Source organism: Ursus maritimus, unplaced genomic scaffold (genome assembly GCF_017311325.1).
Source record: "Ursus maritimus isolate PB19 unplaced genomic scaffold, ASM1731132v1 scaffold_26, whole genome shotgun sequence".
Taxonomy (NCBI): domain Eukaryota; kingdom Metazoa; phylum Chordata; class Mammalia; order Carnivora; family Ursidae; genus Ursus; species Ursus maritimus.
In genome coordinates this window covers 681,665-708,407 of record NW_024425119.1, presented here as the reverse complement: position 1 = coordinate 708,407, position 26,743 = coordinate 681,665, and the positions used below count along the sequence as shown (strand labels likewise).

The window sequence follows — 26,743 nt, the reverse complement described above, 5'->3', positions numbered from 1 at the left end:
AAAAGAAAGCTGGCAGGGCAAGATTTAGGGAAAAGGAAAGAAGGCACAAATTGTCAAGGATGATTCTTAAAACTGGAACTTTCCTTTTTGACGTTTGGAAACATCCAAAGCGCTTCTCTTGTTAAAGGTTAATGTCTTCTGTCTCTAAACCAATTCCTGTTATTGAGGAAGGAAAGGGGTCTTAATTTTATAAACAAGTAGCCCCTCTAGGGGTTCAGTTTTGCCATAATCTACATTCCCTGAGAGTGGTATTAACAGAACAGAAAATAATCCAGGGTTGGACTCTTTTGGAGGTCGACCTTCACCCTGTAATCTTCCTGGAGAGGTGAATGGCCTGTATCATTAAATTGTTAAGCAAGGGCTGCTTTTGGAGGAAAGGCCATTGGACCTTTTCTCCTGAGGGGCTGGATTCTAGGCCAGCTGGGGATGAGGCTTGGGTTCTCTGTAGGTGGGCCTGCAGACCTGTGTCCCTGGCCTCATGCTTTTCCCCTGGGTTTTTTAATAGAGAACATCTGTGTATCTATTTTAGTCCCCTTTCTGCTACCAGTGCTCACTCCTCTAGTTTCCTTGGGCAGTTATAGCAAAAACCTTCAGTGTGAGATGGACTATGAAGTACTTGCGAGCAAGGCAGCTGGAAGATCCCCAGATTTGGCTATTGTGTGCTGAAATCCCAACCCTCTTCTGCTTCCATGACCTGCATATAAATTCAGATCCCCTCAAGAAGTCTTCAGGTTTGGAAAAGCACTACCTGCTCCTAGAATCTTGGATTTGAACCTCATTCTGGACAGCGAATGACGAGGAAGGAGTAGCTCTATTCTAGCCAGTTAAACACTAGATAGAATTTTTTTAAAGCACTGGAGTCGGTTCCTTGGATTGGAGTCAAGGTTTTTTGCTTTGGGGAGGAATCGAGTCGGCAGTAGGAAGGCAGAGACATTCAAGCGAAGCCCGGCCTGTGTGTGCCCCAAGAACTAAGATGAAGATTGACTCTCACTGAAATTCTCAGTAAGTATTAAATACCAGCTGTGTGCCTAGTTACCTTGCCTAATTACTAACAGTGGAAAAGAGGAAAAAGTAGTTGCTTCTGCTCAGAGTTCATAGTAAAGGGAGGAAAACAATACAGAAAAATTGGATGTCAGTAAAGTGTTAGAACACACTGCTTAAAGTAGTAGATATTTTTCTTCCCTGTCAGCCATGATTTGGACCCGCCTGGCGGCACAAGCCAGGCCTGGAGAGCCGGCACCTCGTCGGCTGGAGCCCGCAGTGCCCTCGCTCGCTCCATTCATCAGTCTCTCTGCCTGGTCTTTCTGAGTCCTTGCTGCAGCTTGAGTCCCTCTCTCCCCTTTCCCCCTGGTTCTGCTCCCACTAGGCTACACTACACTGATGAAGACAAGGCAGACTACCACCTGTCCTTTCCGGTGTGGTACTAAGAGGACGTTCCTTAGAGACCTCAGGTCTGCGGAAAAGAGCGTGCTCGGGGCCTGGCCCCACTACCTCAGCCTGCCTTAGTGAGCCTCAGCTGTCTTCCTGTGGGCATGTAATCTATTGTGTTGGTTCTGAGGGTAGGCTCTGGACCACCAGCATCACCTGGGAATTTGTTAGACACGCGAATTCTGGCTTACTGATGCAGACGGAGGGTGGGTCTGGGCAGTGTTGTAACCAGCCTTCCGGGGGCTCTGATGCACACTGAAGCTTGAAAACACTGACCTGTAGGAACAGTCCTGGCGTTTACACTTCCATCCTTAGCCTCACCTCATCTGAGCAGGCTGTCTCATTCATTCCACACTGCTGGTTAACATGGATAAAGGTTATGGATGATCCTCTCATCCAGGCCCGGGGAAGGACTGCAGAACGAGAATGTCTACAAACGAGAAATTCTCTCACTGCCCACCCTGCCCCCTTCCCGGCCCTGCCCTCCGTGACACCTGGCTTCTGTTCCCCCACATGCCTTCATCAGACCTCCCAGTGTCTGTATCCTGTGTCTCATCTTCTGAAGCGTTGGGTGTTTGGGGGGGTCCAAACCTAACTGACCACTGCAATCCAGTCATGTTAAGACCCTCCCCGCTATTAAACAGTCTCCTGTGTACTCCCTGTGGCCTCTCCCACAGCTGCTGTTGTGACTTATTTAAACAAATTTTTGTGAGTTTATGTTTGGCTTTGCAATGCTCTTAACCAATGGTGGCCAATCTAGGCTAAATCCCATATAGGGATTTAAAAACCTGGGCTGGGGCACCTGGGTGGCTCAGTTGGTTGAACATCTGCTTTCGGCCCAGGTCATGATCCCGGGTCCTGGGATCGAGTCCTGCATCGGGCTTCTCCCTCTGCGCCTCTCCCTCTCCCTCCCTCTCTCTCTCTCTCTCTCTCTCTCTCTCTCTCTGTGTCAGTCATGAATAAATAAATGAAGACTTAAAAAAAAAAAAAACACCTGGGCTTTAGGGGTGCCCCATGGGCTCAGTCGGTGGAGCATGCAACTCTTGATCTCTGAGTTGAGTTCAAGTCCTACACTGGGTGTAGAGATTATTTAAAATCTTTCAAAAAACAAGCAAAACAAAACGCCTGGACTTTTAAAAAACAAATCAGATGCTTGAACACTACCCCAGAGAGTTGTTCATCGGTCTCGGGTGTAGCTCGGGCATCAAAATTTTTCAAAGCTTTCTTGGTAATTCTGTGGTCCAGTCAACATTGTAAACCACTCAGGGTACCTGGGCAGCTCAGTCAGTTAAGTGTCTGCCTTCGGCTCAGGTCATGATCCTGGGGTCCTGGGATCTATCCCGCGTCTTTGGGTTCCCTGCTCAGCAGGGAGTCTGCTTCTCCCTCTCCCTCTGCTCCTCCCCCGGCTCGTGCTCTCTCTTTCACGATATCTCAAATAAAATCTTTAAAATACATATTTAAAAAAAACATTGTAAAGTACTCTCCAAAACCAGTGGCTTGCAGACCTTAACACCTGGAGAATCTTGTTAAGATCAGATTCTGGGGGGCGCCTGGGTGGCTCAGTCGTTGGGCGTCTGCTTCGGCTCAGGGCGTGATCCCGGGGTCCTGGGATCGAGCCCCGCATCAGGCTCCTCCGCTGGGAGCCTGCTTCTTCCTCTCCCACTCCCCCTGCTTGTGTTCCCTCTCTCACTGGCTGTTCTCTCTCTGTCAAATAAATAAATAAAATCTTTAAAAAAAAAAAAAACATTATGGTTCACTAGGCCTAGGCTGGGTCCCTCGATTCCGTATGTTTGACAAACTTTTTGCTGTTTGAGAGCAGTAAGGCCTCAACCCCATCCTTGCTTTCCAACACCAATGACCTGACCTTGTTCTTTAAAGAGGGAGACCACCTCACATGGTCCTCTAACTTCGTTTTTCCAGGTCTTTATTTTTTCCCTCCCTGCCAGTCACGTCCCGTCACCAAAGCTGACTTCCCTTGTGCTTTGCACTCCACCCTTTCTGATCTCCGTCCCAACTGCATGCCGTCAGTTAGTCTCTCCTCCTTTCTTCCTGCCCTATAAATGTTCCCGTTTCCTCTGTTTAAATATCACCTATTTATCTCTCGTTACCTTCTTCCAGACTTCAAGTTTATTTTTTTAGTAATATCTACATGAAACCTGGGGCTCAAACTCAGGACCCCAAGATCAAGAGTCGCATGCTGGTCTGACTGAGCCAGCCAGGCGCCCCATAACTTCATCCAAACTCCTTACCAATAGAACCTGGCATATTTGTCTCTACTGCAATGTGGCTTCTTACCCACCTTTCTAGAAATACTGACTTAGTTAGAGTCTCAGCCAAATCCCTTTCACAGCCCTTACATCCTCTGCGTGGCGTCATCCCCCCCTTGGAACTGGTTCTCACGGGTGCCGTGACCCACGCTCACCCAGCTGTCACACGGCCTGCCCTCCCAGTTACCTTCTCTCTCTTCCCATAGGTGTGCTCTTCCTAAAACTTGCCCCCTGTCTCCTGCTTTTCATGCACCTTCTTTTAGGTGGTTATTATCACTTGCAACTTAAGTTGTCCCTCTGTGCAGTTGACTTCCATCTTCAAGTCAGACTTTTTGCCATGCTCTGGGCACCCTTTCCAAGTTCCTATTGAACATGGACACCACGTGTCCCTGCTGCCATCGTTCCATGATTTTTATTTGCCACTGTTTTAAATTTTTTACCAAAATGATCTGCGATTTCATTTCCTACACCTTGCTTATTTTTAACAACCTTTCTTAGCCATTTTATTATAATAAACATTAAAACTGACATCTTTCCCTGTCCCTCCAATGTCATCCATTCATGTGTAAGTGGAATATCCAGGCTTCGTGGCTCATCTCTCTTCCTTTTTATCGTGACAAAAAACACACATACTGTCTTAACCATTTTTAAGTGGACACCTCAGTTGCATTAAGTACGTTCACATCATTGTGCAGCCATTACTGCTCTCCATCTCCAGAATTTATCCCATTGTGAAGATTTTCCCCATTAAACTAACTCCCCACTTCCCTTCTCCCCCAACCCCTTGTAACCACTTTTCGTTCTGTGTCTATGAATTCTAGGTACCTCAGATAAGTGGAATCACACAATAGTTGTCCTTTGTCTGGCTTATTTCACTTAGCATGTTTCCAGGATTCATCCGTGTTGTAGCATGTAGCAGAATTTTATTCCTTTTTGAGGCTAAAGAACACTCCATTGTGTGTATAGGACCACATTTTGTTTATCCGTTCATCGGTCAGAGGACATTTGGGTTGTTTCCCTTTGTGGCTACTGTGACTAATGCTGCAGTGGACATGAATGTGCACATGTCTTTGAGGTAGTGCTTTCAATTCTGGGTAGATACCCAGAAGTGGAATTGCTGGATCATACAGTAATTCTGTTTTTAACTCTTTGAGGAACTGCCTTATGGATTTCCACAGCCACTGCCCCATTTTACATTCCCATCAGCAATGGTCAAGAGTTCCGATTTCTCCACATCCTCACCCCACACGTTTTCGTTGCTTTGATGACACCACCCTAGCAGATGCAAGGCGGTGGCGCTCCTTCTTGTACACATTGCCATCCCCTGCTTTGTGGCTGCCACTTTAACTCCCACTCCTGCTGGTGCTCCTAGTTGGGTGATAATATATCTTTTCCTGCCGATCCGTGTTTTGAACGGAGTTTGTCCCTGGCGTGTTTATTCAACTGCCAAGCCCTATCGATTCTTCTCAGAAATCACATCTCTTCCCTCCTGCATGCAGGCTTTCATTTTATTTCTCGCCTGGATTATTGTAATCTCCCAGCCTGTCCAAACCCCTTGGTGCTGCCATAAACGAACCGTCATCCCCTATGGGCCCCTCCTCCACATCCTATATCAGCTCTCCATTGGCCACCAGGAAAAGGGAGGGAGAAAAGTGATTTAGTGCACACCCTTTATGTGCCAGACACTAAGTACTAAATGTACTGAATGCTCTCCAACTAAGTATGAGTCTCATTTCACAGACGACGATGTGGGCACAGAGAGGTAATTTGTTTAAGGTCACGCAGCGAGTAAGTAGTAAACTGGAATGCAAACCAGTTCAAAGCCAGTTCTTAACCCGTCTGCTGTGCGGCCTCATAGCACTCCTATGAAGTAGCTGTCTCAGTCCCCCTTTGATGAAAGGTACTAAGTTAAATAACTTGCCTAAAGTAAGGTAGTTATTAACTTGGAAGCTGGAATTTGAACCTGGGTCTCTGACATCAAATCTGTCCCATTCTGATTCTTAATCTCTCCCAAACCCTTGGCCAGACAACAAGGTCCTCTACCTTTGGGACCCAACATGTTACAGCTTTATTCTCCCCGCGACTGCCTCATCCCTTGCCCCAAATTAGACAATTTGCCACTAAAGAGAAGCCTGGTTTCAATTTTACCTCTGCCCTCGGTTGTCAAGCCCAAAACCAATGACTACTTCCTGAAACCTTTACAGCTCTCTAAGCTGGAAGAACTCAGCTGCAGCCCGGAGCTCCCAGGTCAGCTGTAATAGCGGTGAGGGCAGGGAATGTGCCCCATCAACCCTGCAGCCCCCCCACCCCACCCAGTGGAGCACACAGTCGACCACTGAAAATACAGAATCACTGGAACAGGCAATCACCCACAACTACAAAAGTGGGGGAGTCTGAGAAGCAGAGGTTAGCTTCTGGCCCCAAAAGTCTGGCAGAAGTGTTTGCATTGCATTGATTTTCCATTTGTTTGTCCTCCTCCCGGACTTCCAGATCTCTGAGTGGGTGGTGAATTTCCCCTCACCCCCACCCCTAGGCTGCCTGAACCAGCCTTTTACCAGCCTGAATTTTTGTCCCAGTCCTACCACAACCAAGTAAACAGCCACCTGCTTGCCACCTGGGGAGGTAGGACTGGGCTTGGCTAGACTGCATAGCCTCTTTGGGGTTTCATTCAAACCCAATCTGCACCCAGGTGTGGGTGGTGGGAGAGGACCTGGGGACTGGAGTCCAGGAGGGTGGCTTTGTGACTACCTACCCTCCCCTCCTGCCCCAGGTACAAGGGCTGTGTAGGCATGAGGAGGGAGAGCCACTAACAAAAGAGGATTGTAAACCAACTCTTCCTGCAGTTCAGCAGTGATCCGGCTTGTATCTTGGCATCCAGAAAAAGCAGAAGTTTCCTTACCGAAAGCAGGTAAGTGTTGGTCTTGTCTGTGTCAAGCTTAGAGTTGGGAGGGAAAGATCCACTTCTAGCAAATAAACAATTGGGAAAGAGGGCAGGGCAGCCAGTGGGAAAGGGTCTCATTTCATTTGCTGCACAGAGTTGGAAGGAGGTGGGCAAGGGAAAGCGGCCACCCCCTGACAATAGGACATCCCAGGCAACCTCTAAGTCAGGAGGCAAGTCATTTCCTTGGCACTGCTAGTGTAAGGGGCTCACCCCTGAAGAACTCTCACCTGCCCTGCTAATTAGGAGGTAGAGAATGGTCCTCTTCCCTGAGTGTCTCCTCACAATGTGAAGAAATGGGGGCAACTAAAGAGCAGAGCTGACTGCATCATGATAAGACTGACTGCAAAGTTCAAGGCAGTGGTCCCCCTCGTGGTTCATTGATTCCAACATCTCTATTGAATGCCTCTGCACCAGGCTCCAGGAGTAAAACCCCAAGACTGCCTTGCCTCTCCCAGTAACTTATTCTGATTGGGGGTGGAGTCCAGTAGACAAACCACTATAATACAGTGCAGTACTTGCTATAACTGGGTATTAAATGGGATCATAGAAGGGGATTTGAGGGACTACCCAAGATTTGAGGGACTTAACGGGCTTGTGGGAGAAGCTGAAGCCCAAAAACAATTTGTAACTCATCAGGTAGAGATGGGGAAAGAGTGTTCTAGTCAACAGGACAGTGTCTACAAGGCTCAGACGCAAGAGACTGTGACGTGTTCTGGGAAGCGAGAGTTCCCGATGGCTGGCAGGGAGAGCAGACAGAAGGGTGATTTGGAAGACACAGTTAAGTGGAAAGTAGGGTCCAGGTCAAGGAAAGGGGTTGGAAAACTGTCCTGAGAGTGGTGGGAAGTTAGCAATGCCCTTTAGGTGGGGAAGTGCTTAAATGGCAGGCTAGCAATTGGGACCAGACTTGCCCTTTTGCTTGCTTACTTGGCCACATTTTGTTGTTGTTGTTGTTGTTGTTTTTAACATTTTGTTTATTTGATGGAGAGAGAGCGAGCACACAAGCAGGGGAAGCAGCAGGCAGAGGGAGAGGGAGAAGCAGACTGAGCAGGGAGCTCAATGTGGGGCTTGATCCCGATAACCTAAGCTGAAGGCAGCCACTTGACCAACTGAGCCACCCAGGCGCCCCTTACTTGGCCATATTTTTAGAGCTTGGATTTGAGGGAAGCAGGACTGAAGGCAGGGGCAGAGTGGAAAGGCTGTCGGGTGCTCCAGACAGTGGGTGACACCCATGTGGTCAAACAGTGGCTGGTGGGCCCACGAGAGACTAGGACAGCTTTTTTCTACCCATGATGAAGGACCTGTTTACCCCCGCCCATTATGGAGAAATAATTTTGTAAAAAGCAATAAAAATGAATCGCTAGAAAAATAGAATTTTTTAAAATGATAAAATATAAGCTCACATTTTTCTTAGTAAATTCTAAAATATGGAATTCCTTAAGATACCTTAAAAATTTCTAAGCCTTTACTCTCAGTTTCTGTACTTGTCACAGACCAGCACTGAACCAACACCCGGTGTAGCACCAGTTTTAGGAGGAAAAACTGCCAGAACAAGGTGACGGATTACTGGTGGGGGAATAAGAGGGAAAGGATGAATTAAAGATCCAGACTTGGCCTGGATAATTGAAGGGCTGATGGTACAGCTTTCAGAGCTAGGGAGCCGGGAGGAGGGACAGCAGGCCTAGAGGGGTGGACACAAGTACAAAGAGATATTACTATACTGCGTGAGCCCAGGCCGCTGGGACGGGGACAGCCTGGGAGCTGGTTAGGGTAATGGTGAGGGGCTCAGGGCAGAGAGCCTGAGCTGCAAGTCCATTAGTCATGAGCAAGTAGACAATAACTGAAGCCCAGGAGAACCCTGGCCTGCTCTGGTCCCTGCTCTGATCCCTATTCATCCCTCTGAATAGATGCGTCTCTGGACAGCCTCATTCAAAATACAATCCTGGGAAACAATGTAATAAGAATTACTTTAGGGGCACTTGGCTGGCTCAGTCAGTAAAGCATGCAATTCTTGATCTTGGGGTCTTAACTTACAGTTTTCTGTGCTTTCCAAATTTTCTAATTTTTTTTCTAGTACTTCAAATACTTTAAGAAATAGAACAATGGTTCATTATTAACAAAAAAGAACTGACCACTACCTAAGCATCTGTTAATTAGCTATCTCCCAAGGAAGCACACAGGATGGGTCACAGTTCTGCTGTTAGGCGCAGGACCCCTGGACAAGACAGGGTAAGGTAGGCTAAGGTAGGCTGGCTGGGCCCTGCCACGGGGACTCCCTCCCAGCCCCACCAGGACCTGTTGCCTAGGACTGTCCTTAGCCAGCTTCTTGTTTGCAAAACAGAGCCTGCAGTAGGGTGGGGAAGGGATAAACCATTCCATTGTGTATACACACACACACACACACACACACACACACACAGCAGGGATGCTCCTGGAAATGGGCATCTAAGGGGTTAAAAGACTAGCCTGGTGCCACTCACTAGCAGAATGGTGTCCTGCCTGCCAAGTGAGGGGTGCCTTCTCACCGACTTCCCACAGAGCTGGAAGATGCAGTTCCCAGAGCCTTGGCTTCTCCCCAAGTACCTCTCCCTCCCTCTGGGCAGCTTCCTCTCCGAGCCGTCTTTCAGTTCCTCAGCGCCTTAGGTTTCAGGCCTCCCCCAGCTCCATGGTTCTTCAGCCCTGGATAGTCGCCACGTCCAGGCCCTTTTTTCTTTAAAAAGTTCTCCCAGGGGTGCCTGGGTGGCTCAGTTGGTTAAGCGTCTGCCTTCGGCTCAGGTCATGATCCTGGGGTCCTGTGATGGAGTCCAGAATCTGGCTCTCTGCTCAGTAGGGAGTCTGCTTCTTCCTCTGCCTCTGCTCCCCTGCTCCTGCTCTCTCACTCGCTCTCTCTATGTCAAATAAATAAATAAAATCTTTAAAAAAAAATTATCTCCCAGCAATCCCTTGTCGTCTGCACCTTCCACCACCCTAGTCATTTTCTGTCTACTTCATTGCTTTGTCATGATGCCACCTAACTGGTCTCTCACAGGAAATTTCCTTTTCTCAACCCATTCTTCCTGAATTACTTACTCATACAACATTCCAGATGATCGTTTCCCCCTTAAAAACATTCAGTGTTTTCTTACTGCCTATAGGATCAAATTTGTGAAAGTTACTTACTTCGGGGGGGCACAAACTGTATCAGGGAAGCCCTCGGTTCTCCACACCTGACCTAACCTACTTTTGCAGCCTTTTCTGCCGTTCTGGTAAGCCAGCCAGGGCAGTGAGCTGTCTCTCAGCCCTTTTCTTGGCCCCCTGTGCTCACACAGTGTTCCCATCCAGGCCGCATCCCCTTTCTCTTCTCCTTATAAACTTGCCCTTATTTTTTAAGGCCACTTCTAGGTCCTTCTCCAAGCCAGCCCAGAATGACCTTGCGCATCTCCGAATGCTTACAGTATTCACTGTTAAGCAGCCCAATTGCAATGCAATGGAATTTGAGAGTTCTTTACAAGTTTGGTTTAGTAAGAACTCTTTGGCTACCCAATTACAAAAACTAAGTCTAATTTGCTTAAGACAATAAGTCAATTCAAAACTAACAAAAAATTCCCAGAATAATAACAACAAAAAGACAATAGGTCAGTTCGTTAGAGGGTAGTGGAATGGGCATCCCCTTGGTTCCCAAGGTCAGGAAGGAAGCGAGTCACCATATAATCAGGGTTTCACACTCCACCAGAACTCTCTGCTCTCTCTCCTGTGGTTCTGCTTTACTCATCTCTTGCTACAAAATCATCTCCCTGTTTCCCAAACCACATGACAGTAAACATGACTGCGGATAGGTCCCGAGTGTTATATGTTACAGACAAAAACTTGAAAGAGGCTACACAATCTCTCTCTTCTAAAATACCTATAGAGGAGATTGAATAACCGAGCTTAAGTCAGGGGCCCATCCTCAGATAACCAATTACCCAGGAGAATATTGTCACATGTTAGGAATACGGCAGTCCCCAGCAGGGGAATGGTGAGGGAGAAGGGGGTTCCTGGAAATGGGGTAATGAGGAGGTCCCACATGCGTGTCACCGCACCCCACCCTTTCATGCCTGAGGACATACAAGCACCTACCATTTCCCATACATCCAGATTTCCTCCTTTTTTTTTTTTAAGATTTTACTTTTTTTATGTAATTTCTACCCCCAACCTGGGGCTTGAACTCACAACTCCAAGATCAAGAGTCACATGCTCTACTGACTGAGTCAGCCAGCGCCCGTAAATTTCCTCCTAATATGGTTCAGTAATCATGTGTCAAATTATAAGTGCACTTATCTTTCCAATGTGATAACTCAGTGCCATGACCAGATTCTGCATCCAGAGGCAACGACAGGGAGCCTCTGTTATCCAGATAAAGATTTTTTTTTTTTAATATATCCAGTCCTTCCCCACCCTGGCCCCAGAGAGTTGCAGATGTAGATCCTCATAATTCTGGTCCCAGTGCTTAAATTATTAGTATTACTACACCAGCACTCCCCAAATACTCTGTTTTTCTAAATTCTATTTAAAAAAGAAAGGAGAGGGATGTCTGGGTGGCTCAGTTGGTTAAGCGTCTGCCTTTGGCTCAGGTCATGATCTCAGGGTCCTGGGACCAAGTTCCACGTTGGGCTCCCTGCTCAGTGAGGGGCCTGCTTCTCCCTCTGCAGGCTGTTCTCCCTGCTCGCTCTCTGACAAATAAATGAGGAAAATCTTAAAAGAAAAAAAATATATATCTGTTGTTCAATAGTCTAATGCATAGGGGCACCTGGGTGGCGCAGTCGTTAAGCGTCTGCCTTTTTTTTTTTTTTTAAGATTTTATTTATTTATTCAACAGAGATAAGAGACAGCCAGCGAGAGAGGGAACACAAGCAGGGGGAGTGGGAGAGGAAGAAGCAGACTCATAGTGGAAGAGCCTGATGTGGGGCTCGATCCCATAACGCCGGGATCACGCCCTGAGCCGAAGGCAGACGCTTAACCGCTGTGCCACCCAGGCGCCCCAAGTGTCTGCCTTTGGCTCAGGGCGTGATCCTGGGGTTCTGGGATCGAGTCCCACATCAGGCTCCTCCGCTGGGAGCCTGCTTCTTCCTTTCCCACTCCCCCTGCTTGTGTTCCCTCTCTCACTGGCTGTCTCTCTCTGTCAAATAAATAAATAAAATCTTTTTTAAAAAAATAGTCTAATGCATAGAGCACTCCTTAAGTAATAAGACTAAATAATTTGGGAACACCTGGCTGGCTCAGTCAGAGGAGCCCGTGAGTCTTGACCTTGGGGTCCTGAGTTCAAGTCCCACATTAGGTATAGAGATTACTAAAAAATATATAAACTTTAAAAAGGCTAGATAATTTAATGAATATCCATTTGTTTGCTAAATTCTTTGGCAGTGTAGGGAGCTCCTTGGTTAGGCAAATGGCTGCCTGAGGGCCTGGCTTGCTGGAAGAATTTCCCCTCAGGTCCTTAAGAACAGTGCGGAGGAGTGCCAAGTGGGAGGGCATGCTGTATCACCCTAATAGGAATAGAAATCTATTCCTATCAGGGCTAGAACCAGGAAAACCCTAAACTCCGAGAAAGTGGGGACCTTGTTATTGTTCTCAACTATATCCCTGCTGCCTAGAACTGTGACCGGCACACAGTAGGCCCTCCACAAGTAGCTGTAAAATGACTAACACTTGGGTCTATGGGTTGCCTTAGGAATTGAGCAAATACGGACCCTGTTGCCAAGTGTGGGACTTTTGGAGTGATGACTCCTTTAAAACCTTTGTTGGCTGACTGTCAGTTTCCTCTTTGTTGACTTGGTTTGCTAATGCATTCACGGTGCCAGAAATCTTGTCAAGGCATAGCCTTTGAATACTAAGTCTGTTCCAGGGAACAGCAGGCCTGGGACTTCCAGTGGCCTGGCCCAGTCTTGGGCTGGGGGGTGAGGTCCTGTCAAAAGCATGTCATTTCTCTGCTCAAAACTCTCCAGTTGTTTCTCTCTTCATTCCTAATAACAGCCAAAGACCTTCTGAGGCCTTCTGGGGTCACACATCTCTACAATTTTGTCTTTATTACCCATGCCTTGTTCACTCTTCACTGGCCACCATGCTGTCCCTCTGTTCGCCAGCCTCACTCTGGCTCTCAGGGCCTTTGCACTTGCTGTACCTGAGCGTTCTTTCCCAGGTACCTGCACGGCTCACTCTCTCACCTCCCTTGAATCTTCAAGTCACCTCAATGAATCCTTTCTTGGTCAAGCCACCAAAACCCCACCCCACTGACATTTCCTGTCTTCCTTCTCTTCTAATTATTTTTCTCCAGAACATTTATCACTATCTGTTTTCCTTAGGATTTACATTTCATGTATTGTCTCTCCCCTCCTTTAGAATTAAGGCCCTGAGGGGCGCCTGTGTGGCTCAGTCAATAGCTTCGTGCTTTCCATACGTATCAATTACAAATAAGTCCAGAGACTTAAGGCAGCTTAGTCTTTCAACAGGATCATAGTAAGTTTAGAAAACACATTTTAAGAGCCAAAAAGTAACTTCAGAACATTTCAAGTGTTTTTATTATAGTTTGGGGACACCATGAGATGGATTCCTAGTCCATAGTAACTCTCCTTAAAAATCCCTCTTTTGTACCCATGAGCTTCCATCAGCACGACTGCCATAGACTTCTTCCCGATGCCGCAGAACTCCTCTTCCTGAGCCTTAATTTGGGCCGACTGTCCTCTCTCACTGCCTTTCTTCTGATCTCGATCCCCAAAGTCCAAAAGGTCTGGGAAGGAATAGGAACAGAGCGAGTTGGCAGCATCAGTATATTAATAATGTTCTGTCCCAGCACATATGTGTTTTCTCACACCAGGAGGTGAGTGTTGTTCTGACCATTTTGTAGAGGAGAAAACCAGCCTGTGGAGGCTTGCCAGGAAGGCGGCTCAGGCCAGACTCCACTGACATCCGTGTTCTATCCATTCTGCTGCGGTGGGCCAGAGCCAAGGATATAGACACTACTTCTGCTTCAGCCAGCCCTCTCCCGTGAGGAGCGGACAGCCTGTGTCCCGGGACCCACCAGCAGTCCTTGGCCCCTTGCAGGATGTCCAAGCAGGATTTGAGGTAAACTGGCTGAGACAGCCGACTCTCTGGGCCGGGTTTCTGTGGTGACAACACATCATTCAGCTTCTTTTCCAGATTCCTGAGTCCAGGGGAGGAGCAAGTGAGACTCATTTTCCCCCAGTATACAAAATATATGTGTAAAATTCATAATTGTTTGAACAGCATCTTCTCAGATGGCAAAATTTCAGTCACAATTCTGTTTGTTTTCACAAAGTCGCTTGTTTAGTTTGCTTATCAGGGTTCAGGTGTGAGAGAATCTATTATCTATTCTTACTACTTCCAGGTAATCTATCTGCAAATATTTTGCTCACAGTCTGCCCCTGGCCTGAAACAAGAAAATATTACTAGGTTCCAAGGAGACTGAGGAAGCTTTATTTTCTATCTTCAGGCTTCCAAAATTCCAGGATGAGCGGCTCACATTATGTAAAGTGTGACTTGACTTGACTTTTGGCTGGATCAGATAATCTCAATACTTCAGTCCTGGGGCTCCTGTACTGACTGAAGCCTTCATTGTCAAAAATGTGTGTTCTCTTGTTATAAATAATAGCTGTCATTTATCAAGTGTATTAACTTACTTAATCCTCACAAAATCCCTTGAGGGCAGTTTTACAGAGGGAAAAACAAAGGATCAGAGAAGCAAGGTAACTTGTTTAAGGAAACAGCATAGCTGGGATTCAAATTCCATCCTGACTGACCTTAAGCCTGAAATAAAATTGCAGTCTGTTGGAAAACTTTTCCACATGTGGCTCTAAAGGTGAGGACCAGCCAGAGAGCAGGCCCTTGATGGAAGCTCTGAGGGGTGGCTCTGAGGGGAGCTGAGGACTTCCTGCACCCTGGTGGAGCCCCAGGGGGCAGAGTTGGCACTCTAGGCCTCCTTCCCAAAAGCCTTTGCGACATCCTAGCTTGAGGAGCATTTCCCTGGAGGGAGTTAGAACAAGATGCCTCAGCCCTGGTGAGTGCAGTGCCCCTGGGGGGGGGGGGGGGCCAGACACTCTTGGCCCCCAGGCCCTCACCTGTCTTTGTAACTGGACCTGGGGGAGGGAGCCCCAGGTTGGCTGTGGGAGGGGCTGCTATTGGGTAGGAGGCTGAGGAGAGGGGTCTCTGGTGTGCAGCTGAGGTCCCAGGAGGAGGAGCCATTGTTCTACCTTTTTTCCCTCTGTTCCTGCTCTCCTGTCTCCTCCCCCTTCCCCCACCCCCGTCTGTCCTGGCTGTATATGCAGCTTTCTGCAGCCAGCCTCCCTCTGAGCTCCCGCATCTCTCTGCCTCCCTCAGTCACTCTGTGCCTCCCTCCTCCTCACGGCCTAGTGTCACAGCAAAACTCATCAATGGAGGTGTGGCAGGGCTTGTTGGGGTGACCTGTGTCTTCCCAATCGACTTGGCCAAGACTCGGCTGCAGAACCAGCATGGAAAAGACATCTACAAAGGAATGTAGGTATTGGTGAAGGGAATGGGGTGAGTAGGGAGAGGGGAACTCCTGGGGAGGGATATGGGGCCTCATTCCTTCCAGTCTCTTTATTTAGGGGGTGCGTGCATTGTCGGGGTGGGGGGAGGTGATCAACTAGAGTGTGCCCAGCGGGATTAGGGCCCCGAGTTTGGGGAAGGGGGGCTGATGGAGCAGCCTCTTGCTCACCAATGACTTCCTTTCTTGGCTTCTGCTTCTAGGATAGACTGCCTGATGAAAACCGCCAGGGCAGAGGGCTTCCTGGGCATGTACCGAGGTGGGCTGATCCTGCACCCCTGGGGGAAGCCTGGCTTGGGCCGAATGCGAACAGAGGGTGCAGCCACTCTGTGGCTTTCTAGAGCATTGGGAAGTGGCGTTTCTTCTGCCAGGGAGCTCCTGCGGCAGGGCCTGGGCTAGGTTGTTCCTACGCCACATTTGCTTTTGACAAGCCCCCATGTTCCTTGGTGGAGATAGAGGCAGTTATGGTGAGGTTTGGGGGGGCACCAGTGAACACAGAGGAGCCCAGGAGCCCCAGTTTCCATCCTGGCACCACTGCTGTCTCACTGTGTGATGCTGGAAGCAAGTGGTCTCCCCACCTCCCCACCCCCATTCAGAGCTATCAGGGCATCAGCTACTGAAAGCAGAAGGGGAAGAGGCTGACGGGGAAGAAATGGAAAGGGTTTTGAGCTCCTGTCAGGGAGTTACTGGGTGGCTTTTCCCTGACACAAGCCAGTGCTGTCCCTGTCCCCTGCAGTGGCCCCATCCAGGGCCACAGCGCTGTGATTAGGGCTTGGAAAATGGATACAAAGAAGGAGCTGATACTTTAGTACCCCTGAGAAATAAAATAAAAACCTCTGCGACTCGCAGAACTGCCAGTGGGAATAGGCCAGTAAAGCACAGAGTACTGGAAACCAACCCCTGGCCCCTAGGACCTTATTAATTACTTTGGGGAGCTGTTCACTTATCATCCAGACAGACAGCACTCGCAAGGACGAAAATAACTTCCTGATAACTGCACCAATGATCCCATAAAGGAAACACATGCTTCAAAAAAGAAAATGTGGAGGGAGGAGTCAAAGTAAGAAGGTGAAAAAAACTTCCATGTTTCCATAAAATAGGCAGAGGAGCCCTCCTCAACAGCCTCCCCACAAGACCCCAATTACTCCCAGAAGCCTGCCTGGCTAGGTGTGACAGTAGGTTGTCTACATGACTGACAGACTCAGAGAATTGTCACTTTTCTTTTTTTTTAATTTAAAGTTATTTATTTTTCAGTAAGCTCTTCACCCAGCATGGGGCTCAAACTCACAACCCTGAGATCAAGAGCTGTGTGCTCCACTGACTGCACCCGCCAGGGGCCCGAGAAGTCTTACCTTTGAGATGGCCTTAACTTGTCCTCGTTTTTTACTTCCAGGAGCTGCAGTGAACTTAACCTTGGTCACTCCAGAGAAGGCCATCAAGCTGGCAGCCAATGACTTCTTCCGGCAGCTGCTAATGGAGGATGGGTATGGCCAGGTGGGGGACTGTGGGGTAAATCCTTCACTGTATGTTTATAGTTTGGGGGGCGGTGACGGGGGGAGGTGTGCATTGGTTTACCTGTCTGCATGCGTGTGAATATGTGCACACAATGGCAGAAGGTTAGTGTTATGTTTTGGCAAGTGGAAAGTGAAAGGAGGGGGCGCCTGGGGGTTCAGTTGGTTAAGCATCTGCCTGTGGCTCAGGTCATGATCCCAGGGTCCTGGGACTGAGTCCCGCATCGGGCTCCCTGCTCCAAGGGAGCCTGTTTCTCCCTCTCCCTCTGCCTGCTGCTCACCCTGCGTGTGTTCTCGGTCTCTCTCTCTGTCAAGTAAATAAATAAAATCTTAAAAAAAAAAGGTGAAAGGAGAAAATGAGCTGGTATAATTTGAAAGTTCTAGATGATAGATAGATGATAGATAGATAGATAATACCATTATAGATTACACATATATTCATCAAATAGTTGATGAACATTTTTTCTTTTTTTTTAAAAAGATTTTATTTATTTATTTGACAGAGATAGAGACAGCCAGCGAGACAGGGAACACAAGCAGGGGGAGTGGGAGAGGAAGAAGCAGGCTCCCAGCGGAGGAGCCTGATATGGGGCTCGATCCCATAACGCCAGGATCACGCCCTGAGCCGAAGGCAGACGCTTAACCACTGAGCCACCCTGGCGCCCCTGATGAACATTTTTTTCATTTCATGTTTTCATTCCTTTCTTCCATGTGTATTGAGATATCACTGCAGGACAACACTGTGTAAGTTCGTGCGGTGTACGGTTATGCTGTATGATGATCCGATAGACATGAACTGTGAAATATTGACTACGACAAGTTAACATCCATTACTTCCTATGGTTACCCACAAGAGTTGTTTTTTTCCTTGAGATGAGAACTTTTAGGATCTGTTCTCTTAGCAACTGTCAAACGTAAAGTAGAGCAGGGCTAACCGTCGTCACCACGCTGCATTACATCCCAGGACTTGTAACTGGAAGTTTGTGCCTATAGAGCACCTTCACCTCATTCTTGTCCTCTGATAGCCACAAATCTGATCTCTTTTTCTATTTATTTATTTCAGAGAGAGAGAACAAGTGGGGAAAGGGGCTGAGCAGGGAGCCCAACATGGGGCTTGATCCCAGGACCCTGAGACCATGACCTGAGCCAAAGTCAGACACTGAACCAACTGAGCCACCCAGGAGCCCCTCTGAGTTTGAATTTTTTTTAGATTCCACATGTCAGTGAGACCACTCAGTATTTGTTTTTCTCTGTCTGACTTGTTTCACTTAGCATAATGCCCTATAAGTCCATCCATGTCTCAAATGGCAGCATTTCTTTCTGTTTTATGGCTGAATAATATTGTATTGTATATATACCACATTTTCTGTGTCCATCCATCTGTCCATAAGCACACAGATTAGATTGTTTCCAAATCTTGGCTGTTGTGAACAGTAGTACTGTGAACGTGGGGGTGCAGATAGCTCACCAACATAGTGATTCCATCTCCTTTGGATGTATACCCAGAAATGGAATCACTGGATCCACTCTGTTTTTAGTTTTTTGAGGAACCTCCATACTATGGAGGCCACTATGTTTCCCATAGTGGCTGCACCAGTTTGTATTCCCACCGACAGCACACAGGCTTCCCCTTTCACCACATCCTCACCAGCATTTATCATCTGTCTTTTCTTTTTTTCTTTTTTCTTTCCCTCCCCTCCCTTTTCTTTTCTTTTCTTTTCTTTTCTTTTCTTTTCTTTTCTTTTCAAATCCTGGCCCTGGGGCTCCTGGGTGGCTCAGTCAGTTAAGCGTCTGCCTTCGGCTCAGGTCATGATTCTGGGTCCTGGGATTGAGTCCCACATAAGGCTCCCTGATAGGCAGGGAGACTACTTCTCCCTCTGCCCCTTCCCCTGGCTTGTTCTCTCTCTCACTCTCTCTCTGTCTCTCAAATGAAAAAATAAAAGTCTTAAAAAAAATGTCGTGGGCCAGATGGTTTCCGAGGGGAATTCTACCAGACATTTTTTTTAAATAAAGATTTTATTTATTTATTTGAGAGCAAGCAAAAGCGAGAGAGATCAGAGAGGCAGAGGGAGAGGGAGAAGCAGACTCCCCGCTGAGCAGGGAGCCCAATGTGGGGCTCGGCCCCAAGAACCCTAGGACTATGACCTAAGCTGAAGGCAGATGCTTAACCAACTGAGCCACCCAGGCGCCCCTTATCCCATGTCTTTTTGATATTAGCCGTCCTAACAGGTGTGAGGTGACATCTCACTGTGGTTTTGACGTGCATTTCCGTGATGATTGGGGACGCTGAGCACATTCTTGTGTACCTGTTGTCACTTGAATATCCTCTTTGGAAAATATCTTTTCCAGTCTTTGTCTATTTTTTAATTGGATTATTTGTTGTTTGGTTTTTGTTTTTACTACCCAGTTATATGAGTTCTTTATATATTTGGATATTAACCCCTTGTCAGATATGTGACGTACAAGTGTTTGTTTCCCGTTCCATAGGCTGCCTTTTCATTTGTTGATGGTTTCCTTCACTCTGCAGGGGCTTATCAGGTTGGAGTGGACGCGCTTGTTCATGTGCTTTAGGTGACCCAAGTTAAGGAGTTTTCCCTGCATTTTCTTCTGGGAGTTTTATGATTTCAGGTCTTATATTCAAGTCTTTAATCCATTTTGAGTTAATTTTTTTTTAAAGATTTTATTTATTTATTCGACAGAGACAGAGACAGCCAGCGAGAGAGGGAACACAGGCAGGGGGAGTGGGAGAGGAAGAAGCAGGCTCACAGCGGAGGAGCCGATGTGGGGCTCAATCCCATAACGCCGGGATCACGCCCTGAGCTGAAGGCAGACGCCTAACCGCTGTGCCACCCAGGCGCCCCTATTTTGAGTTAATTTTTGTGAGTGGTGTAAGACAGAAGTCTAGTTTCATTCTTTTACGTGTGACATCTGAGTTTTCCCAGCACAATCTATTGAGGAGAATGTCATTTCTCCACAGAGCATTCTTGGCTCCCTTGTCACGTATTGCTTGACCACTGTATATTTATGAGTTTTCAGTTCTGTTCCATTGATCTGTGTGTCTGTATTATGCTGACGAATTTTTAAAAATCGACCCGCAAACACTTTCTAGTATTCTCTGTGCCTCCCGTTGCCCTGGTGATATCGCTGGAGGGGTCGGGGACAATAACATCCCTGCAATGGTAGTTCTAATGCACTGGTTTCAACCTCTGCGCAAGTGCTACCTCCTTGGCAGCCTGTTTTAAATTCAGTCTCAGGTTTTAAGGAGATTGTGTTTGAGGGCCAGGTGAGGATTTACCCAGCTGGGTGAGTGGCAGCTGATCTGAACGAGGCTGAGTACCATGCCCGGAAAGTTCCAACTACCAAGGGACTTGAGTAGATGGGCCAGGGCGGGTGGCAGGGCTGGCCTGTCATTGAAGGAGCCTGACTCATGGTCCCACAGGATGCAGCGGAACCTGAAGATGGAGATGCTAGCTGGATGTGGAGCTGGAATATGCCAGGTGGTGGTTACCTGTCCCATGGAAATGCTCAAGATTCAGCTGCAGGATGCTGGACGCTTGGGTGAGGCCTATCCCAACTTCACATGAGATTAGCAAAGGGTTGTGATCAGAATAGATTTCCCCATATTCTGCCCTCATTTCCAATCAGCTTTCCAGGTCAGTACAATTTTTTTTTTTTTTTTTTTGTCAGAGACAGCACAAGCAGGGGGAGTGGCAGGCAGAGGCAGAGGGAGAAGCAGGCTCCCCGCTGAGCAAGAAGCCCGATGGGGGACTCAATCCTAGGACCCTGGGATCATGACCTGAGCCGAAGGCAGATGCTTAACCAACCAAGCCACCCAGGTGTCCCTATAGAATTCTTTTTTTTTTTTTTTTTTTTAGGATTTAAAAAATTTTTTAAGCAATCTGTCCACCCAACATGGGGATCAAACTTATAACCCTGAGATCATCAAAAGTCACGTGCTCTACCGACTGAGCCAGCCAGGTGCCCCTAGAAGTCTTTATTTAATAGTTACTATTATAGATTTTAACATTTCTAACTCTAGAACAAATAGCAGAAATGAGAAACTTTATTCAGAAAATAACCTAATATTTCTAACAGACCACCCTGACCTTTAGGCTTGATTTCCTAAGGATTTTAAGAAGTGTCAACAGCCTGATCACAAGCGCTTCAGTCAGCAGACGTCATATTATGCTCTATTATATTCTGCTGTAGAAGCTGGTCTTTGATGGGAAGGCCTAACAAGGGACAAGAGAACCATTCCTATTCTTTTCGTTTTGTTTGGAAGAGAATTTTGTCCCTTTTCTAAATCCTGGTCCTCTCAAATATGCCGGGTGGTGTAAGTGAGTCCCAAAGCATGGATTAAGAAGCAGGGTTCGCTGTGGAGCAGGAGAGAGGCCAGCCCCGGTGGGGTGGGATGCAGGGCTTCTCCTCAGAGGTGAACCACAGCGCCTGCATGAGAGAAGGCAGCGTGGGAGGTGCCTACCCTAGCACCTGGCAAGGCCCTCAATAGACGTGGGTGCCCTTCCCTCCTCAAACCCACTGTGAGCACGTGCTGTGCTGGCACTCAGCCAACTTCCTACGTTGGAGCACAGGAAGCTGCAGCAGGATTGAAGTCTGGGCACTGGAAACCCCTGTGTTTTGATCACAAGGAGTAAAAGCTCTGACACATTTTGTTTTTCAACTTGGGTGAGAGTGTTAGTACTCTTACACCGTGTCGAAAGAAGGGAACGACAGGGAAGGAATGAACGGGGGAGCTACGGGTACTCAGGGCAGACAGTGGGGAACAGACGGCGCACTGACGAACTTCCTTCTTCAAGCTCATCGTCTGAGCCTGCGCCCGGCTCTCTGCCCCAGGGACATACGGACAGTCAGCCGCTTCTCGGTGTGAGTTGTCTCCCTGGTGGCTGTCAGACAAAACTGGGACATGAAACCACTTCCTCACAGCAAGAGCACAGAGTCTAGACAAAGCTGCTCAAACGGGGAGAATTAAGAAAACGAATAGTCACACAACTGCAGCTCATTGAATCCTGTGGTCATGAACGGAACTCATCCATGGCTGAAATGCTGTACTTGAAATGCTCAGGAAAAAACCAATTCCATTCTATTTTTTAGATGTTGAACTCATCCAATTATGGGCTCTGAAATATTCAACTAAAATGAAGAATCAAGTTCTATAAAATGGTGAAGGGTATAAAGGCTATGTTCACCTGATCTTGGAATAGTAGAGGGAGGGGGCACCTCCGGAGGCCTGAAGGAGATAGATTTTGGACAAAAAGAATTTGCTGCTTTACACATTAGGCAGAAGGAAGTGTGACCCCAATGTCCCACAGTGCCAGCAGGACAAGACTATGTAAATAGGCTCGGAGATGGTTAGAAGTGGAAGCCGGACCAAAAGCAGAGCTTTAAGGAGGATGAGGGCCTGGGGCCTGAAGCAGGTGCGGCTGTAGCTCCCTGTGGAGGAGGCCGGGCAGGCCGTGGCTCTTGGGAAGCGCCCCGTGCAGCAGGGACGACACATTAGATGACACTGATCTTAGAAAGATTTCCTTGGAGCCAAAAATCAATGTTCTTAAAAGAAGACAATCCGGGGCACCTGGCTGGCTCAGTGGGTGGAGCGTGCGACTCGATCTCGGGATCTCGAGCTCAAGCCCCACATGAGATTTAGAGATGACTTAAAAATAAAATCTTAAAAAGTAAATAATATAAAATTAGGATGATCCTCAGAATTCTAGTAGGGATGTCAGCCTCGCCTCTGAGCTGTCCCAGGGTGAGCAGGCGGGAGGCACATTCCCTGCCTGCGGCCTGGCTTGTGATGGGGTCTGTCCTCTCTCTTTCAGCAGTTCATCGTCAGGGCGCGGCCTCAGCACCTTCCTCCTCCAGGTCCTATACTATGGGTTCGGCTTCCACCCACAAGCGCCCGTCCGCCACCCTTATCGCCTGGGAGCTACTCCGCACCCAGGGCCTGGCCGGTCTCTACAGGGGGCTGGGTGCCACTCTCCTGAGGTGAGGCTTTCTTCCTGAACTTGGGATACAGAAGGGGCCCGGGGGGCAGGGAGAGTGCACGGAGGGCCACGGGACTGCGGCCCCAATCTGTCGCTGCATTCCTCCTGGAACATTCAAACCCCAGAGAGCAAGCTATCTCCAGGCTTCCTATTTGGTCCAGAATTGAGCAGAATTGCACAGGCGCCTGGAAGACTAGTTTGAGGCCCCTTCTCCAGTAACCAGACCACATGAGTATGGGATGTTCTGTGGCCCAAAGGCACCTAAGAATGCCCTATGTACTAAGGACTTTGGATCATTTATAAGTTAACAAGCACAGAGACCCCTCGTTTTACTTGGCTACTTGGCCAAAATCCTTAAAGTTGATCAGAAGTGTCCCAGGCCAAGGGCTAATTTTTTCCTATCACTGGGCAATTGTTGAATGAACTTCACCTTCCTGCCCACGCCACCCCCTTAACATGTAGCTTATAGAGCTCTTTTTTTTTTTTTGTAAGATTTTATTTATTTATTTGACAGAGAGAGAGAGACAGCCAGCGAGAGAGGGAACACAAGCAGGGGGAGTGGGAGAGGAAGAAGCAGGCTCATAGCGGAGGAGCCTGATGTGGGGCTCGATCCCATAACGCCAGGATCACGCCCTGAGCCAAAGGCAGACGCTTAACTGCTGTGCCACCCAGGCGCCCCGCTTATAGAGCTCTTAACCAGCCACTCCCTCAACGCACTCCCTCTTACCTTAGCCCATCCACCGTTCTCACAGGGTGCGCTCCCAGTCCCCGCATCTGCCGCCAGGTCGTCGCTGAGCCGCCGCAGGTGCTGGGAGGGCAGAGTGATGCACCAGGAGGGTGGGGCGGGCGGACCCATCGCTGCCCTTACACCCTCTGTCACTCCGTGTTACTGCGGAGTGTTCGCAGTGCACTCCCTGCCAGGAAGGTAGAGGTAACTGTGGTCTTGTCTCTGACCATCCCCTGGACCGTGGGGCTTAGGGAGAGGCTTCCTGCCTGAGCTTGCGGGGGAGGCCCGGAGCGGCAGGCAGCTCACCCCTCATCCTCTCCCACAGAGACATTCCCTTCTCCGTCATCTACTTCCCGCTGTTTGCCAACCTAAACAAGCTCGGGTTCAACGAGAGCACGGGGAAGGCTTCCTTTGCTCACTCCTTCATGTCAGGCTGCGTTGCAGGTTCCATAGCTGCTGTCACAGTAACGCCTCTGGATGGTAAGTGCATCGGAGACGGAGGGGCTTCAAGGGTTGACTCGCTTTACGAATTAGACAGCTGTCGAGTTGTCTAGAGGACAAGTAGTCATCTACTTTTCGGATAGAAATGAACAGCTCCAACCTGAAAACTCCCTTGGATTGCAACCTGTGGCCACTGGCAGAAACTCAGCAAGGGTCTTTCCAGATACACTGGAGCCAAGGAGACCTTCACTCTATTTCTTACTCTGACAAATCCCCTCACCTTCTAGGTGCTAATTTCATTAGCTTTTTGTCCCCCAGTGGAGTTTTCAAACCTGAAGCTAAAGGCAGGAGTTAAACAGTATGAGACCAGGCTTCTATCTTCAGGGCTACACCCAGCTCCCCTAACACATAGGTGGACCTTTCTATGGTATGAGTAACCTGAAGGATCGTGTCATTTCTAATTCCTTCATTTTATAAATGAGACCCAAAGAGCAGAAGAGCTTCTATTACACATCACACAATGGCAGAACTGGCCTCAGGACTGTTTTGTGCATGCTGGCTCTAATAAGAAACAGCTTCATGTTGGAGAGAGGGGGCCAAAAGCAAGACGTTCATGGCTTATTTTAACTTGTTTTAGTTTTGAAAACTCGAATCCAAACCCTCAAAAAAGGCCTGGGTGAGGACAGCTACAGTGGGATCACCGACTGTGCCAGGTGAGAGGCCTGCAGCCCTGCAGAGGCTGGGGCTGGGACAGTCCCCCTGCATTGCTGTCTACCTACACTTTTATCACTGCACTACGCTGAGCTCTGGCTTTCTTTGTAACGTTCCTTCCCCTCACCGCTCAACAGAACAGGACGTACTAGGAGCTTTTCCTCCTCCGCATCCCCACAGCATTTCTCCCAGTCTAGTCAGACTGAGCCAATTTCCCATGGCCCAGACCCAGCTGCTTAGTAACCTAAATACGCACACATAGCGGGTGGGACTACACCCCTGGGAGCCTGCTACTGCTGTGGAAGAGGACACCTACTCCCCAAGGGAAGACATACGAACGTCAGAGGGGCTCATCACTTAGGACTGTTCGCAGTGCACTCCTGTCGATCAGCTCACAGGGCTCTTCTCTCTCTGCAGGAAACTCTGGATTCAGGAGGGACCATCTGCCCTCATGAAGGGAGCAGGCTGCCGGGCCCTTGTCATAGCCCCTCTCTTTGGGATTGCCCAAGGGGTCTACTTCATTGGTATTGGGGAGCGGATCTTAAAGTGTTTTGAGTAGAGATAGCTGGAGCCCAAGTCACCTGCCATCTCTCCAGCCTGTTCTACTTAGGCTAGAGGGGTGAGCAAGACGGCCCGTCCAGGTTGTAGTCTGCCCTCTGACTTGTAGCGCCACCTCAATCTCCGAAGAAACACTCTAAGCAGCAAGCTGCCTACGGCCCCATCCTCCCTGCACAGCCACATCCGTTTTCTTTGGGGCTACAGCTACCAGGGTGCTCCAGAAGCCCCGAACCACCTGCTTTTCAACAACAGAATCAGTACATGCGTGGACTGGATTAATGGCAGGCCCCTAACACATAGTAAAGATAAAAGGGTTGTTTCTACATTTTCCTTTTCTACTTCGTACTCAAACTTCATGTACTTGAGTCAGTTTGAGGATTTAGTTTTGTTAATTCTGAATTAAATAACTTATGGTTAGTTCTGGCACTGATTTTGGGGAAAAAGGAGGATCAGAAGTTCAAGGGGACCATGAAAGCCCTCAAAGTCAGCACCGAGTCTGAAACCAAGCAGATCTTTTCAAATCGTGATGGCTGCGGGATTAGGCTGACTGACCGAGTGGCCGGGGCCAAGTCAAGGCAGCTGTCCTGCTGGCAGATCCTCCCTCCATGGCACAGCTCTCCCGGAACAATGTCTGTGGAACACGGTTTTAAATAAAATGGATTAAGATCTTGTCTTGTCATTAGTGGGAGAAGCAGACAGGCCACAGTGAATGATTTGTCCCCTACTGTCCCCGTCCGTATCAGAACCGAGCTACGTCAGAATGAACACTGAAGCAGTCCCTACCACGGGCTCTTCAGAAGGCTGTTTCGGAGGCTGGGGGACAGCCACAGGGATCCTTTCTCTTTCGGTTACACAGGGTTTTCAGTCTTGATTCCATCCCTGCATAACTGCATCGCTTTGCGGAATGGGTTTGCTGTGACAGAGTTCCCACGTGCCTCGATTCCTTCCCCAGAGGGCTGCTGCAGAAAGATGCTGGCAACACAGGGGTCAGGTCCTCAGTAAACAATGCTTGTGCCAGGAGATGGCATTTACGTCAGTCCCCACCTCCTCTCGAACGTCTTGTTTATGAAAAACGGTCAGGCTCAGTAGCTGCGTTCTCTATTGGGAGGACCATGCGTGAGTGCAGACTGTGGAGACAGACCCGAGTTAGACTCCCAACTCTGCCGCACCGCAAGGCCCGGGCAGCTGTCGGTAGTCATCGGGGGAAAACTAAAGAACGCGGAGAGGAAGAAAAGGACCTGTGTGAAAGGGTTTAGGCCTGACACACAGTAACCCTTCTCCCCCAGTAAGCCCTCAGATGCTCTTCTGACTTTGCCAAAACTAATAAAACTATTTCCTCAATAAAGCTGTCAAAGCCACCGGTGGACAGGTGATATTGAACACCTGTGTGTGGGGAACATGTGAAAGATTCTAAGGGGCTGGAAAGAACGCTTCTGGATAAAGGTCTGGTAAAAATGAGCAGGAAGTACCAGAGAAAACAGAGAGGGTTAATGGTTCCAAGTAGTGACAGCTGTCAACCAGCAACTACAGGGATTAGGAAAATGCTGCTTTCCTAGAAGCCTCAGGAAGAACTTTACCCTCGCAAACCACAAACTTGTAGCACCTTGCATAATAAATCACACCGAAA

At 48.4% G+C, this 26,743-nt stretch overlaps 1 protein-coding gene across 7 annotated transcripts; it reads left to right on the top strand.

Annotated features, from left to right (window-relative positions):
* The first annotated feature begins 653 nt into the window (after positions 1-653).
* SLC25A18 (solute carrier family 25 member 18) lies at positions 654-25,799 on the top strand. 7 transcript variants are annotated; one of them, XM_040641977.1, is made up of 11 exons: positions 654-1,002; positions 6,539-6,603; positions 13,591-13,713; positions 14,986-15,141; positions 15,376-15,431; positions 16,566-16,656; positions 20,123-20,241; positions 22,515-22,680; positions 23,732-23,886; positions 24,485-24,560; positions 24,976-25,799. In XM_040641977.1, the coding sequence occupies exons 3-11, from the start codon at positions 13,694-13,696 to the stop codon at positions 25,115-25,117; spliced, it is 981 nt and encodes a 326-aa protein (XP_040497911.1). In that variant the 5' UTR covers positions 654-1,002; positions 6,539-6,603; positions 13,591-13,693; the 3' UTR covers positions 25,118-25,799. The 7 variants fall into 7 exon arrangements, with proteins under 7 accessions (XP_040497911.1, XP_040497910.1, XP_040497909.1 ...); XM_040641976.1 differs by having other exon boundaries at positions 13,466-13,713; XM_040641975.1 differs by having other exon boundaries at positions 6,466-6,603.
* Positions 25,800-26,743: the final 944 nt, after the last annotated feature.